The 15,915-nt window shown below is 53.1% G+C and overlaps 1 protein-coding gene across 2 annotated transcripts in view; it reads right to left on the reverse strand.

Annotated features, from left to right (window-relative positions):
• OLFML2A (olfactomedin like 2A) overlaps window positions 1–15,915 on the reverse strand; it is a 29,481-nt gene extending 13,566 nt beyond the window's left edge. For both annotated transcript variants that reach the window (XM_035015827.1, XM_035015826.1), the window contains exons 1-3: window positions 15,709–15,915; window positions 6,944–7,207; window positions 186–293 (exon numbers count right to left, since the gene is read on the reverse strand). In XM_035015827.1, coding sequence (XP_034871718.1) covers window positions 186–293; window positions 6,944–7,207; window positions 15,709–15,819 — 483 coding nt within the window. In that variant the 5' untranslated portion in view covers window positions 15,820–15,915. The remainder of the gene's footprint in view (window positions 1–185; window positions 294–6,943; window positions 7,208–15,708) is intronic.

The raw sequence follows: 15,915 nt of genomic DNA on the forward strand, positions 1-15,915 counted from the left end.
CCCCAGTGAGACCCCTTTTCCAAAGTCCGGACCCAGAGGCCTGTATCTCCCTCTCCCAGCTCCCTGCTGGACTCCAGTTTTCAGCAGCCACCAATGTAAGGCAGAATGGCCCAGGCCCGTTCCGGCACAGCCCCTGGCTCCCAGTGTTGACCCAGCCTGGCTCCTGGGCAGAGCTCTGCCCTTACCTCTTCCAGCGTGTTCATCTGGGAGGCCACCTTGTGGACATAGGCGTGCACTTTCATCAGGTCCATGCTGTACAAGGTGCCCTCCAGGAGATCCACCATGGACTGGAGCTGCCCGGGAAAGGGTGAGGGGTCAGGGCAAGGGCAGAGCACAGGATCAGGCACAAAGGCTGCAAAAGGAGCCCCACCACTTGCAATGGCCTGCGTGGGCCCTCGGCACCCACTAGACCCAGCTTGCTAGTACTCATCGTGGGAAAAGCCACAGATTCCATCTTTTGAGCACTTACGACACGGCAGGCCCTGTGTAAAGGGCTGTAATGAGCTGTTTCACTTTGTCCTCGTGACAACCCCACGAGGTGTGTAGTGGACACTAAAGGAGATCAGTCTGCATGGCCTGGGATCCCTCTTTCTTGTTTCTTGTGCCCATACCTGGTTTCCATGTGCCTTTATTTTTATTTATTTTTTTAAAGATTTTGCCTATTCATTTGACAGAGAGAGACAGGAGAGAGAGAGAGAGCACGCACAAGCCGGGGGAGCGGCAGGCAGAGGGAGAAGCAAGCTCCCTGCTCAGCAGGGAGCCCGATGCGGGACTCGATCCCAGGACCCTGGGATCATGACCTGAGCCAAAGGCAGACGCTTAACCGACTGAGCCACCCAGGCGCCCCGTGTGGCTCCTTCTTAACAGCCTGCATCTGTGACTCTTCCAAGAGATGCTGTGTCCCCAAACTGCCTGGGAGAGTATGTCCTCCTGGGGCAGTCCTTCGGCAATGCCTGACAGGTGCAGGCATCCAAAGGCCCAGCTCCCTAGCCCCAGTGGGGACAACTGAGCTGTCATTCACACTCCGCGTCCCCTGGGGCTGATGCTGATGCTTGGCCTGAGATCACATCCTATTGGGCTTCCTTCTCCTCCCACCTCCACTTCTTTCATTTTGGTACCAGCTTCTCTTGGGAACTTTTTAAAAATTTATTTATTTGACAGAGAGACACACAGCAAGAGAGGGAACACAAGCAGGAGGAGTGGGAGAGGGAGAAGCAGGCTTCCTGCTGATCAGGGAGCCCGACGCGGGGCTCGATTCTTGAGAACATTTTCATAATAAATCACTGCAACACTAATCACTTGCCTCAGAGTCTGCACCTGGGGACCCAAACAAAAACAAGGTTGGGACAACTATTTTTTTTAAAGTAATCTCTATGCCTAACGTGGGGCTTGAACTCACAATCCCAAGATCAAGAGTCATGTGCTCTTACCCACTGAGCCAGCCAGGCGCCCTGACAAGGTCCAGACAACTTTTATCTTCATCTTACACACAGAATGGGAAAGTGCAGCTTAGGTGAAGTGACTTGTCCAAAGCCGCCCAGTTGTTAGAGGGTGGGGCTGGCAGCAGAACCCAGATTGGTATAAACCAAAACCTCTTTCCTAACATGCTTTACCATTCCTTCTTGTGTTCAGATGGGGAAACTGAGGCCAAGAGAAGGGGAGGAGCTTGCACAAGAAACAGGCCAGTGACAGATGCTGGGTCGTCCTGGCCCAGCCCCCAGCTCCTCCTTGTAGCTGCCCCTCCCCTTCCGCTCTCCCCTGCACGTAATCAGGATATGATCTTCTCTCCCGAGGGCGAAGATGCCGGTGAGGGTCAGGGAAGCCGCGGCGCAAGAGGCTGGCTGGGAAATCAGCTTCCCCCGGCTTCTTGAGAAGGGCAGTTCCTCCAGCCCACCCTCTCGCATGGCCCCACTCCGAGCCCTGCAGCATTTCTCAGGGTTTGAGCAGGCCAGCGCTCCTGTCTGGCCCTGGTCAGCTATTTCCAAAACAGTTTGACTCCCGCTCTCCCAGGGGTGTTCGAGCTGTTTTAAGCCAGAGAGCCTTTCTTGGAGTAGACATTAATCTCTAAAATGGAAAAAGGGAGCGGAGAAGTCTTAGGGAAGCAGGGATTGGACCTTGAGTCTTGTCTGCTCCCCTGGAACCTTGCTCAGACTCTGAAGACTTGCTCAGTACCCCTCGGGCTCTGGGGAGCACAGCGTGAGAACCATGCACATAGACTCTTACGTGCTTCGGCTTCCTTCTCTGTGAAATGAGGCCATAGTAGTGTGTGGACAGGGCTCAGCACAGAGCAGGTACACAGCAAGGGGTCCATGAATGTCAGCAGTAATGATACTATTCCAGGGGGCTAAAGGGGATCCTCCCAGCTTCACTCTGCTGCCTTCGTGGCCACCAAAACTGGCTTTCCAAAGCACAGGTTTGACCCTGGGTCTCTCCCTTGCTAGATAACTTTCATGGCTCCCCACTGCTCATGTGTGGCTTTGCACCTCCTAAGCCTGGCATTCGAGCCCCCCATGGTCTGCCCCTGCATCCTCTTTGAGCTCAGCAAATGTTTTCTCTGGGCCAGGCACTAAGGACAGTGAGGAGTAAGATAGACACAAGCCTTCATGGTCCTTCACAGGCTGTGAAAGAACAGAGTGACAGAGAGGTGCCCAGATCATTAATGACAGAGCGCTGACCTTGTTGAGGAGCAGATGCGGATTAGTAAAGTATGCCAGGAAGGAGTCTGTTGGAGCTGAGCTCTGCAGGAAGAACACAAATTAGGCAAAGATGGCAGGAGAAGGGCATCCCAGGCCAAGGGAAGCTTGTGCAAAGAGCTGGAGGTGAGAAGAGGCATGGTGTGTTTGGGCCATGCTACTCAAAGTGCGGTCCGCAGACCAGCACCAGTCCAAGCTACTTGTTACTCATCTGTGATAAAATAATTGCAAAAAGCGAGAGTAGACTTTTATAAACTCTCAGAACCCTTTGACAGAGAAAATTTTTTAAAAGATTTTTATTTATTTATTTGAGAGAGTGAGAGAGAGAGCACAAGCAAGGGGAAGGGGGAGAAGGAAAAGCAGACTCCCCACTGAGCAGGGAGCCCGATGCGGGGCTCAATCCCAGGACCCCGGGATCATGACCTGAGCTGAAGGCAGATGTTTAACCGATTGAGCCACCCTGGCGCCCAACAGAGAAATTTTTGTCTGTTGACTCTAACAGTAAAACCCTGGACTTGTATTTTGCTTGTCTGCTTTTGTTTCATTTTTCTAATCATTCATTTTTATGGCATTTTCCAAAAGTACTGGTTCTTGTTTTTTAAAAATTAGTCTTTCACCACAGATAGGTTGAGAAGCCCTGTGTTAGAGGAACTGACAGGTGGCTAGTGGGGCTGGAGGAGAGAGAGGGCAGGGAGCTATCCTGGGCCACATCCACTCCACTTGCTCTCACCCACAATGCCCTCCTTTCTTCTCTGCCTGAGGGACTCCTACCCATCCCTCAAAGCTCAGCTCTAATATTACCTCCTCCTCTGGGTTCCCACAATCCCTGAGACATCCCTTGGCCCAGCACTAATGACCAACCGTTGGAGTCAGGAGCTGTGTCCCCAGGTGACCGGGGATTCCTCAAGGGTGGGGCCATGTCTAGTTCATGTCCAGAAGGAAAAGGAGTAAAGAGATGAAAAGCATGTACCTGCCACCGACCTCCCCCAAAAAGGGGATCTAGAATCCTCTCCCTCCTACTCAGAGTCATGCAACTAAGGCCAAATCACAGCTGGAGTTCTTAGCTTGAGGGAAAGGGCTTCGGTAGAGACCAGGGGAGGGTATAGCATGGGTGTGCCCTGCTCCCCCTCCTCCACGGGCTTCCCTTAATCTCCTCTCCTGGGGGGCTGCCCAGAAAGAGCCTCCTGCTGAGGGAGGAGGAGCCACATGTAATGGGAGGGGCCTGAGCCCTGTCTCATACTGCCTCTGCCCCCTTCTCCTCTTGGGGTTCTCTGAGTTACCTCTCAGATACCTACCCCTGCAGTATCTTCTCTTCCTCCTACACCACCGCCTGCTGAGTCAGTCCCTCCACTACCCCACTCCAGTCCAATAAGGCTGAGTGAAAACCACCATGGCTGCCATACATTGAAAAGACCTAAGGGACAACGGGCTCCAGGCTGAGAGCTGCCTAGGGACCTGTTCCATGGGTAAGGGAACATAGCAGAGAATTCCTGAGTGCAAATCTTAGTGCTGCCAGTTTCTTGCTGTGAGATCTTAGGCAAGTCACCATCCTTCTCTGGGCCTCAGATTCCTCCACAAGTAAAGCTGGGACCCTAAGTTCCCTTGCCAAAGGATTGTGGCAAGGATTAAATGAGCCAGAAAGTATGAAAAGCTTTTGTGTATCCTCCTGTAAAGTATGCTTACAATTTAGTTATTGCGAGGTGGACTTTGAGCAGAAGTTGGATTTGTTCCTATAACTGAAGACTGACCTATGACCTCAGTGCCTGGAGTTTGCAGGGCCCTAGTGAGGCCCCACAGAGACAGTGAGGTCCAGGGACTGACAAGTTAAGAGGCAACTTGGCCTAAAATTCAGCCCTATGCCAACTTTGAGAGTTTTGGTATGCATTTAGTTGTTATAAAACTAAAGCCGAAGTTAAATTTAAAGAAGACATTTTTAGGGGTGTCTGGGTAGCTCAGTCAGTTAAGTGTCTGTCTTCAGCTCAGGTCTTGATCTGGGGGTCCTGGGATTGGGCCCCGTGTTGTCAGGCTCCCTGCTCAGTTGGCTGTTCCTCAGGACGTTAAACATAGAATTGGAGGGCCTGGCTGGTTCAATCAGCAGAGTGTACAACTCTTGATCTCGGAGTTGTGAGTTCGAGTCCCACACTGGGTGCAGAGATTACTTTAAAAACATTTCAGGGCACCTGGCTGGCTCAGTTGGTAGAGGATCCAACTCCTGATCTCAGGGTTGGGAGTTCAAGCCCCACGTTGGGTGTGGAGCCTACTTTAAAAATTTCAAAAAAAAAAAAAACCCTTAGGGATGCCTGGGTGGCTCAGTTGGTTAAGTGTCTGCTTTTGGCTCGAGTCATGATCCCGGGGTCCTGGGATAGAGCTCCGCATCGGGCTCCCTGCTCAGTGGGAAGTCTGCTTCTCCTTCTCCCTCTGCCCCCACCCCCCCAACTTGGGCTCTCTCTCTCTCACATAAATAAAGAAAATCTTAAAAAAAAAATAAAGAAAACATTTTTAGCCAAATGTTGAAGACAATTTTTCATGGGTCTCTTGCTTTTCTGCATGTCTTGCAAGCAGAGGCATTGACTGTCTTTGTTCTAGGACATATTTTGTATAGGCAACAGCCCTGGAACACAGAGAGAGTGTTTCCCTCCAGAGTAGGGAAGGCATGCTCAGTGCCCATTGTAAAAAGTTTGGATTCTCTAAGCTTGGGGCTCCACTCCTGAAAAATACCCTAGTATGTGTGCGGGAGCTATGTAGTCTTCACTGCATCACCCCGTGGGAACTGGAGCTGGGAGAATCAGTTCAAGAAAATGTAGATACTCTGGCTGCTGTGAGTAATAAAGTCCTTTGTCTCTGACCCAGGAGGCTTGTGTCTTTTGCCAGCATCCATGAAATTGGCTGCCAACTTGTTAGCTTACAAGTAGGGTAACATCTCAGTCAATTTCACAGTGCGTGATACCAAAAAAGGCAAAACAGATGTTCAGGTGTTTGGAAGAAATTATAAGAGAAAAGGATACTCTCAAAAGACGCCAGAATTATCTAGTCCATTACAGAAAGAAAGGAGACTAAAGGTGGTTTAGAATACAGGCTTTGGATACAGCAGGACGTGGTTCAAATCCCAGCCCCACCAAGCACTGAGTTGGGCGTGTTACGAATGGCACAAAGGTGCCTGGCTCGCTGTGGGGACCGTGATGTAGGCTGCACATGCCTATTCAAGCATGGGTCCTGGGGGTAGACCCTGGCATGGGCCTGTGCTCCCCAAAGGTGGTGCTTCTTTCTGATCTGCCTATGTTGGTGGCTGGGGGGAAGGTAAGCATAAAATACATATAAAAGTATGGTATAGACCCGAGGCTACATGCCATTAGGTGAGAGTTTGGGCCAGTTACCTAACTTCTCCAAACCTCAGTTTTCTTGCCTATAAAATGAGAACAGTGATCCCATATTTCACAGAATCGTTTAAGAATTTAGAGGAAAAAGGGGCACCTGGGTGGCTCAGTCGTTAAGCGCCTGCTTTCGGCTCAGGTCATGATCCCAGGGTCCTGGGATTGAGCTTGGCATTGGGCTCCCTGCTCCGCGGGAGGCCTGCTTCTCCCTCTCCCACTCCCCCTGCTTGTGTTCCCTCTCTCGCTGTGTCTCTCTCTGTCAAATAAATAAATAAAATCTTAAAAAAGAAAATAAAAATAAAAAAAGAATTTAGAGGAACATGTCAAAAGAGCTTAGCACAACATCTGGCATGCAGGTGGTGCTTGAATATGGGACATGTTCTTATTACATTAAAAACAATAAAATGCTACAAAATTTAAAATGTAAAGAACTGTATTCAGGTGCTGACAGATGAACAGGTTTGGGTAAAATACAGAACACTGAACTAGACAATAAAATATTATATCCGTGTTTGCTTATTTTCCGTCTCCCATACTCTACGGAAGGCATGGACTTTGTCTAGTTCCCTCCAATATCCCCCAAACTAGTGCCTACCTGGCTGGTGGTAGGTGCTCCCTGAACATAAACAAGCCTGCATTTCGCATACACGCTAGAGCACAGGGTAAGCTAGCCAAAGAATGCCGCCTCCACCACTTACTGGAGAATGGTCTTGAGCAAGAGTGGCTTCCCCTCAGGGAGCCTCTGTTTCCCCACCTGTGAAATGGGATAACAACAGCACCTCCCCAGAGTGTGGGCTTTCCACTGGGAGGACAGCCTGGCACCAGCCCCTGCTAGAATCGCGTCCAGGAGGTGCTCCCTCCCCCCCCCCCAAAGCCTACCTTGAGGAGCTCGGGTGCCTGCTTCTTGAGCTTCTCCATCTTCCACTCGTTCTCGCAGGGGTTGAGCGAGGAGGGTGGCGCCGTGCAGGAGCAGCGGCAGTCGGTCCCCGAGCTCACCGTCTCCACAGTGTAGTAGTCCTCCACCCGGGCCTGCCCGCTGCGCACTCGGCTGCAAGCGTCCTTGCTCAGCGGCCTCATGATGCACTTGCAGCGACAGTCGGAGCCCTCCGAGGTCATCCGCACCTGCTCCATGTCACCAAACACCTGCAAGAGGGGCTCCGGTGAGCCGAAGGCCAGGGCTGCGGGGAGGAGAGGACTGGAGGAGCCAGAGGGGACAGGTAGCAGAATCCAGTGTCCCTGGCCTTTGTGGGACGGCTACAGGCGGCTGAGGAGCCAGCAGCCCTTTGGAGGAAATAGAGTATAATAGCCTTAAGGTGGTAATACCTGAAAATATTAATGGCCACCTTGAAAAACAGTTTGGCTGTTGCTCAGGACGTTAAACATGGAATTGGGGGGCCTGGCTGGCTCAATCAGTAGAGTGTACAACTCTTTTTTTTTTTTTTAAAGATTTTATTTATTTATTTGACAGAGAGATAAAGAGAGAGCACAAGTAGGCAGAGTGGCAGGCAGAGGGACAGGGAGAAGCAGGCTCTCCACTGAGCAGGGAGCCAGACGTGGGGCTCGATCCCAGGACCCCAGGATCATGACCTGAGCAGAAGGCAGTGGCTTAACCGACTGAGACACCCAGGTGCCCCCCCCCTTTTTTTTTAAAGATTTTATTTATTTGACAGAGAGAGATACAGCGAGAGAGGGAACACAAGCAGGGGGAGTGGGAGAGGGAGAAGCAGACTCCCCACTGAGCAGGGAGCCCAGTGCGGGGCTCGATCCCAGGACCCTGGGATCATGACCTGAGCTAAAGGCAGACGCTTAACGACTGAGCCACCCAGGCGCCCCGAGTGTACAACTCTTGATCTCGGAGTTGTGAGTTCAAGTCCCACATTGGGTGCAGAGATTACTTTAAAAACATTGCAGGGCACCTGGCTGGCTCAGTTGGTAGAGGATCCAACTCCTGATCTCAGGGTTGGGAGTTCAAGCCCCACGTTGGGTGTGGAGCCTACTTAAAAAATTTCAAAAAAAAGTCTTAGGGATGCCTTAGGGTCCTGGGATCGAGCTCCGCATCGGGCTCCCTGCTCAGTGGGGAGTCTGCTTCTCCCTCTCCCTCTGCCCTCCACTGTGCTCTCTCTCTCTCTCTCAACTAAATAAATAAAATCTTAAAAAAAATTTTTTAAAAACCCATAGAATTACCAATTACCATAGGACCTAATAATTCTATTGCTAGGTAGAATTATTCTCCAAAGATTACTTCTCCAAAGAACCGAAGATAGGTATTCAAACAAAGACTTGTATATGAATATTCACAACAGCACGATTCACGACAGTCTCAAAGTGGAACCAACCCAAACGTCCATCAACTGGTAGATCAACAAAAGTTGGTATCTTCATACAATGGAATATTATTGAGCCCTAAAAAGGAATGGAGTACTGACACCTATATCATGGATGAACCTTGACAACATGATGCTAAGTGATAGAAGCCAGACACAAAAGGCCACATGTTGTATGATTCCATTTATTAATATCCAGAAGAGGCGCATCCACAGACAGATTCGTGGTTGCCAGGACTTGGGAGGCGGAAAATGGGCAGTGACTGTTTCATGGGCACGGGGTTTCCTTTGGGAGCGATGAAAATGTTCTGGAACTTAGTAGTGGTGATGGTTGCACAACACTGTGAATGTACTAAGAGCCACTGGATTGTAAACTTCAAAATGGTTAAAATGGTAAATGTATGGGCACCTGGGTGGCTCAGTTGGTTGGGCGACTGCCTTTGGCTCAGGTCATGATCCCGGAGTCCCGGGATCGAGTCCCGCATCGGGCTCCCTGCTCGGTGGGGAGTCTGCTTCTCCCTCTGACCCTCCCCCCTCTCCTGCTCTCTGTCTCTCATTCTCTCTGTCTCAAATAAATAAATAAATAAAATCTTTAAAAAAAAATGGTAAATGTATGTGCAGTTTATCACCATAATAAAAGACATGAATGAAGACCTTTCATTGGACACCTACTACAGCCCAGTTTCCATGGGCATCACACCCTTTCATAATACCTGTGTACGGACGGGCTAGTTACCTCCAGCGTCCTTACCGTGGCCTTCAAGGCCTATGTGAGCTGACAGCCTCCCCACAACCCTTTCTCTTGCCACTCTTTCCTTCCTTTGGGTCACTCCACTCCAGCCTCAGGGCCTTTGCAGATGTGGTACCCTCATCCTGAAACCCTTATCCCCGATATTCCCTTGGTTCATTCCGTCATGTTACTTTCCTCTGAGAAGCCTTTCCCAACTACCCACTTCCCCTTCCTCTGTCCCCTTATCTAGTGGCTTTGTTTTTCTTTATTATACCTCTTACCATCTGAAGTATTGTATCTGTGCTTGCTTATTTTTTCCCTTACTCTACTGAAGGAACCATTAGAGACCGGAACTTTGTCTAGTTCTCTCCTATACCACAGACTGGTGCCTGCCTGGCCCATAGTAGATGCTCTGTAAATATCTGTTGGATCACTGAGCCTGCATTTTGCAGACATGCTGGAGCACAGGGCTAAGAACATGGCGTCTGCCACCTGAGTGAGTAGCTGTGAGATGGTGGGCCACTCATCCTTTCCCCGCCACTCCCCGAGCTGTCTCACCCCGCCCACCCTGGGCTCCAGGCTCTTGGGACACAGCTCTTTGTGGCTCCGGCAACAGACACCCCAGGCCTCATGGCTACTCAGCTCTCACTAAAGCCACCAGGACTCAGGTGAGTTCGTGGCTCTGTTGGGCTTTCTGCCAACCCCAACGCCCACGAGCGTCCCAGAGCCCTCTGGGGAAGGGCCATAGATACTCCATTTCTGTTCTGAGCTGTCAGACACCTGTTTGAGCCTTTGGCCTCTGTCAGACCCTGGTGACAGCTGGAGGTGTAGGAGAAATAGATTGAAGTACATTCCTGAGCTTCTCTGCTAGAGGAGAAGCCAGCAGGATGGGCTCTGTCTGAGAGCACAGAGGAAGACATCCATGCCAACTGCTCAGGGAGGGACCCCTTGGGGGACATCGCTAAGGAGAAGGGCATTCCAGGGTGAGCAAACCAGATATGTAAAGATGAGCAAAGGCCTGGCACTTGGAGAAGGTTCACTCTGGCTGGTGCTTGCGGGACCCTGGGGTGGCAGAGACCAGCTCCTGGAGGACCCTGAAAGCTGGCTGAGGATCTTGGCTTCTTCCTGGGGAGTCATGGAAGGATTTTAAGCAGGGGAGAGCCAGGGTCAGATCTGCGTTCTGGGAAGCTCACTTGGGAGGCTTTGTGGATAGATGGTGGGTGGAGGAGGCAAGCCGGGGGCACAGAGCCCAGGAGGAGACAGCTACTGAGAACTCACGAAGTGCTGGGGAAGTGTGGGCAGTGGTTAGGCACACAGCCATGGGCCATCTACAGCTGTGTGCCCTTGGGTAGATTACTTAATCTCTCTGTGCCTCAGTTTCCTCATCTGTAAAATGAGGGTACTACTAGTGTCTACCCAACAAAGGACTGTGTGAGGACTGAGAGACAGGATACCAGGAATACGCTCAGTCTAGTGCCAGGAGCCCACAGCGTAGTCTGTACATTGTAGCCGTTATTATTACTAACAATGATCCTGAAAGGGGGTTGTCTATGTGTTCATTTCTCCATGGGGATGCAGTGGTAGATATTCTCAGCAGTGTCCTACAGACGAGACAACGGAGCCCTGGAGCCATCAAATGACTTGTTCAAGGGGATCAGAGCCTGGTGTGGATAGATTTCCAGTCCCCTGGGGGATGAGGAGGTGGGGAAGGAGGAAGCTATGGGTGGAAGCTTTGTCCTGGGCCTTCTGTGGGTGGAGTGTACTCGGGGCACCGCGGGGCAATCTGCCCCTGCCTGTGAACGCGGACAGCCAGCCTAGGGGTCCCACACATTCCTAAGATCTCGGGCAGTGCCTCAAGCCTGCTTTCTCTTCGAGACTCCTGGGCCCCCTTCCCAGCTCTGCTGTGGACCTCTAGTCACCCCCACGCACTCCCCAGCGGGTAGATGCGGCTGTGTTCCGTGTGGCCAGGCCACAGAGGCCTCCTCCTGGGGACCCACTCATCGTCCTGGCGTCCGCCCCCACCAGCAGCAGCCTCCATATCAGACTGCAACATTCCTTCTCTCCTCAGATGAGGTGCTACGTCCTGACGGGGGCAGCCAAGGCCCTGACACGGGCCAGGAGCCGGAAGAGGGCCTCTGCGCCCAGCCCCAGCTGCCAGGAGCCTAGGCGAGGCCCTTCCTCCGGTGATTACTGGAGCCCGTGGTGCTTGATTGGAGGCCGCAAAGCACCGCGGTGGGGAACCAAGCCCAGACTCCAACCCCAGCTCCTCCATTCCCCTGCGTGGCCCTGACCCCTCTGAGTCTCTGCACCCTCCACTGCAAAACGGGGAGGACGACGGTCTTTGCCTCACACGCCCGACCTGAGGCTGAAATGAGTCCACGCGCACAGAGCAGCTGTCACCAAGCCTGGCACAGAGTCACGGCTCTTTAGGTGGTGCTTGCTATCCAGGTGGCCACCCAACCCTCCCGCAAGCCTCCCTCACGTCGGCGCGGCGTTTTCTACCTCTCTCTCCTCGCGTCACGACCCCGTCTTAAAGGGGAGAAATCTGAGCATCAGCAACACTGGAGGCCTGCCCAGGGTCACGATGAACAGCCTGACTCCAGATTTTGGTTTACTTGCTCTTCCTCCCATGACCACCCGTCCTCACCCGGTGAGGGCTTCTCCAACAGCAGCCGAACTGCGACCGAGAAGCGGGCCCTGGGTTGGGTCCAGGGGGGCAATAGAGGGCCTGGCCCCCTCTGCCCTGGGCACGAGGGCTGTGCCTGCCTCAGGCCTCCCCCCGCACCTCTCTCTACAGCCTCACTCAGCACACACTGCTGCCAAAGACCCCAGAAGTGTGGGTGGTTCGTGGGCTTAAAAAACATCCCTAGGTACTTGCGAGGAAATCCCACAATGAGATGGCAAGAGGGCATACTTGAGATTTTTCTGAAGAAAGATGGATAAGTCTGGCCACAGTGGGGGAGGGGGGTTTCAAGCTGTGAAATGTTCTAGAAATGAGCAGATTCAAATTGTGCCACCTTGGGGTGGAGTCTTCCCTCTTCCCTCCTGGCCAGTCCAGACTTCCTGAAAGCACGTTTCCAGGTCCTCCTGCAGGCAAAGATGTCCCCCAGAGCCCATTGCCAGCTCGACACCTCCCTGGTTGGCACAGGACCCCCACACTGAAGCCATCCAAAACTGGACCCGGCACCGTTTCTCACCTGATGTCTACCTACCCTCCCACCCACCCCAGGTCTCTGAGCCTCCCTTTTTACACCAGACAAGCCATCAGTCATGTTCTTCCAATTCTTTATCCTGAACATCTCCCAGCTCTCTCTCCGACTCTCCATTCCATGACCACAGCCCTGAGTTCAGACCCCATTAACTGCTTCTGGGAACACAGCAGCCTCCTCTCCGCCGGTTTAATCTTCCAAAAGCTCCTCTTTGATGATCTGTGACTGTCTTGGTCCACAAACCTCCATGGCTCTCTGTACCTCCGTGAGTTCTCACTGGGGGATGTGCCTTGGGAATTACCTGGAATGCACTTGGAAAATGCAGACGCGCTGGCCTTAGTCCACACTTCTTAACTCAGACTCTCAGGTACCCCAGGCCATTTGGATGCCCACTGAAAGCTGAGCATCCTGGAACTCCAGGATTCTCCAAACTCCTCCATCTGACTCTTTTGACCTTCAGTGTTCAAGCCTGGTCCTGGGGGGACCAGCAGCAGGGTTGTGTAAGATTCTGGATTTAAGTGCTGGGCATGGGGCTTGGCACACAGGATGTCTCTCAGTACTTTGTTCTAGGTGCCCCAGCCAAGGGGAATGTTGGGACAAGCATTTCCCTATAGAGAGACCCTGTGGGGCCTGGCATGGTCCCATGCTCTTTGTGTACAGAAGGACTTCATCACTTGTATTCCCTGTCTGCCCTGAGCCTGTTTTCAATTACACCCACAGGCGGAAACTCCCAGAGCAGAGACGCAGCAACACCTAAGCCCCTGGGACCAGCCTGGCCTAGAACATCCGATGTAGCCTGCGACACGGCTGCCTGCCTGCCTTCAGCCCCCCTGCCTTGGCCTTCCCTCTGTCCTTGGGCCTTGGCCTTCCCTCTGTCCTTGGGCCCCTGGTCAGTGGCGGGGATGACCAAAGACCCCCTTTCCACATCTGGATGCATGGAGGAAGTGAGGCACCTTTCACAGATGGGGAAACTGAGGTAGCAATGGGGAATTCTCAGCCACATTCCAAGGACATAGAGCAGAATGCAGGTTCCCAGAGGTCTCTGGTGCCACGCCTGGGTTTCATGTGGTTACCTGTCTGTCCAACTCCGAGCTGGGCAGCCCCTCAGAGATGCCAGGGAAGCTGTGAACTCCCTCTCCCACTCCCATGCTGGATAAAGCACTTCCCTAGATGAAAACTCCTGTTTAGGAGAGAGAGACCTTGCCATAAACATGAAATGAAAACACGCTGAGTGAGAAGCTGCCCGAGACCACAGAGTTCTGTGGTGAGTACTGGGGTTGAGCTGCCCCTGTACCCCAGAAAGTATGGGGCAGGAGGGGGTACTGGACCTCCCAGGAGCAGGAAGCCTAAGGAGAGGGCCAACTTAACCCTTTAGGGCTCTAAATAGATAGACTTCAAGTCCCAGGCTGGCCCTCGTAGGGCTCTCCCCCTCTCCCTCCCTCAAATCGGACAGGCTTGAAGACGAAGGATGGTTATGGGGGAGGGAGAGGGTGATTATGAAAACAGCTCTCCCCGTAGAGCCAGCAGGAGACCAGCTGTGCTGAGGAATGCGGAGTAAATTCACCCATCACTTGATTTTTATTTTTCCCAGCTGGCTGAAGTGGTGTGGGGTGGGAGGTGTCTGAGGGAGGGCTGTGCTCTGTCCCCCAGCTGCTTCATCCTCCAGGCTCTAGAGTACGCCTCCCTACCCCACCAGCCCCAGCTTGCCCTGGGACAACGAAACACACACACACACACACACACACACAACCTAGCAAGTGTTTGGCTAACTCACTACATAAACAGGGTGTTCAGTTTTCTTTGTCTTTGCTTTGTTTTGAGTGCTAGCCCTCCCCCACAAGCTCTACATGCATGGCTCAGAGGATGCCCAGGACCAAATATTCCTCCCAGCCAGAGAGATGGGAGGGGCAAAGCACTGATCAGGTCATGTGGGGTTTTTGGCTCACTGTTCCCCCACCTGAGCCAGGTCAGGGAATCCAAGAAGGCCCTGCACGGAGAGGAAGTTGGCAGACATTGCTTTTCAGATGGGGAAACTGAAGCCTGGAGGCAGGCAGTGACTTGCTCAAGGTCACACAACCAAAGAGTAACAAAGGGGCGGAACCCAGGTTTTTTGATTCACAAGCTAGCCACGTCTCTATATACTCTAGTTTCCCATCTGTAAAGTAGGGATGATACTCCTTCCCTTCTTGTCTTCGGAGCACATGGTCAGGACTGCAATTCACTTGCTTTCATCCCCTGAGCAGGATCTTCAGGATGAGAGACTGCTGGTGCCCAGCGCTCATACACTTACTGCGTGGCTAGTGGCTTCTGCCCTTTACCTTGCCTCTGGACAGTGCAGCCTCACCTTCTACCCAGGAAAGAGGCTGGAGCGACATCAAGAAAAGTCACTCCATGAAAGAGTGAGCAGGGCCTTACCTTCTTCCCTCATTCATTCCCAGTCCCATCCTTGTCCTAACTGGGTCATTTCCAGAACACCCTCAAGGGGGCCCTGCTCTCACTGGCTCTTTCAGGTTCCCCTAGTAAGATTTTGTAATCACAGCATGATTTATTGGGCACCTACTAGGTACCAGGTGCGGTGCTAAACATTTTACAGGCACGACCTCGAAAAAGATCACCAACTGTAGGAAGTGGGAACTACTGTTATTCCCATAAGTGAGGAAACAGAGACTGGAAGCGGTGAAAGCCCAAGATCACCCAGCTGAGAGGTGGAGGGGGATTTGAACTCAGGTCAGCTTGACAGCGCAGCAGATCCTTTTAGCCACAACTGAGAAGACTTAAGGTCCCTTCTGGAAACACGGTGTCCTCCAGAGGGTGCATTAGATTCCTGGCAGGACTACCAGAGGCCAGGTGAGTGACCAGCCCACTAGGTTCACTCTGGGTCCCCAGCATGGCCGGAAAACCTTGGCTCAGGGTCTGCTGCAAACCTGGGAGTCCCTGGGTAGCAGTTACCCAGGGGTCTGCCCGACGTGGGTCAGCCTCCCATGGAAACTTTGAGCCAGATTTCCAGGCTGCCCTTGCCCAGCGCTCCTGGGAATCCCTAGGCTGGGGACTGCATCTCTTGTCCGCGCCCCTTCCAAACTCCCAGGCTCCCCTCTTCGGGGCCCTGCGTTTCAGTGCCGATCTCCTCCCCGCACTGAACTGGGTCCCAGAGCCCTTTGCTGAGACCCCCAGGTCCCAAGTACTCCCACCATCCCCAGCGCTTCTTCCCCCTCTCCCTGGGTCGTGGCCCAAGTGGCTTCCGTGCTGAGCCCGTCGGGTCTCCCCTCTCCTGGTCCTCCGCTCCTGGCCCCGACACCCTCCTTGGTCCGCACCCCAGCCACAGCGCCCCCTCGCGCCCGGCTCCCCGCGGAGCTGAGCCCCTGTCGCAGGGCCGCGCCGTACCTTACTGTCAGCGCGCACCCGGCCGGCGCGCGGCGGCAGCAGCAGCAGCAGCAGCGGCGGCGACAGCAGGAGCAGGGGCAGCGGCCGGGACAGGAGGGCGGCCGCGGCCATAGCGGGATGGGCGCGGTGGGCACAGACAGCCGCGTGCGGACGCTGGGAAGCGCGGGCGGCACTGCGAGCTCGGTGCGCAGCCAGCAAAGCCCGCGC

The sequence above is a fragment of the Mirounga leonina genome, unplaced genomic scaffold (genome assembly GCF_011800145.1).
Source record: "Mirounga leonina isolate KUSES-001 unplaced genomic scaffold, KU_Mleo_1.0 Mir_170, whole genome shotgun sequence".
NCBI lineage: Eukaryota > Metazoa > Chordata > Mammalia > Carnivora > Phocidae > Mirounga > Mirounga leonina.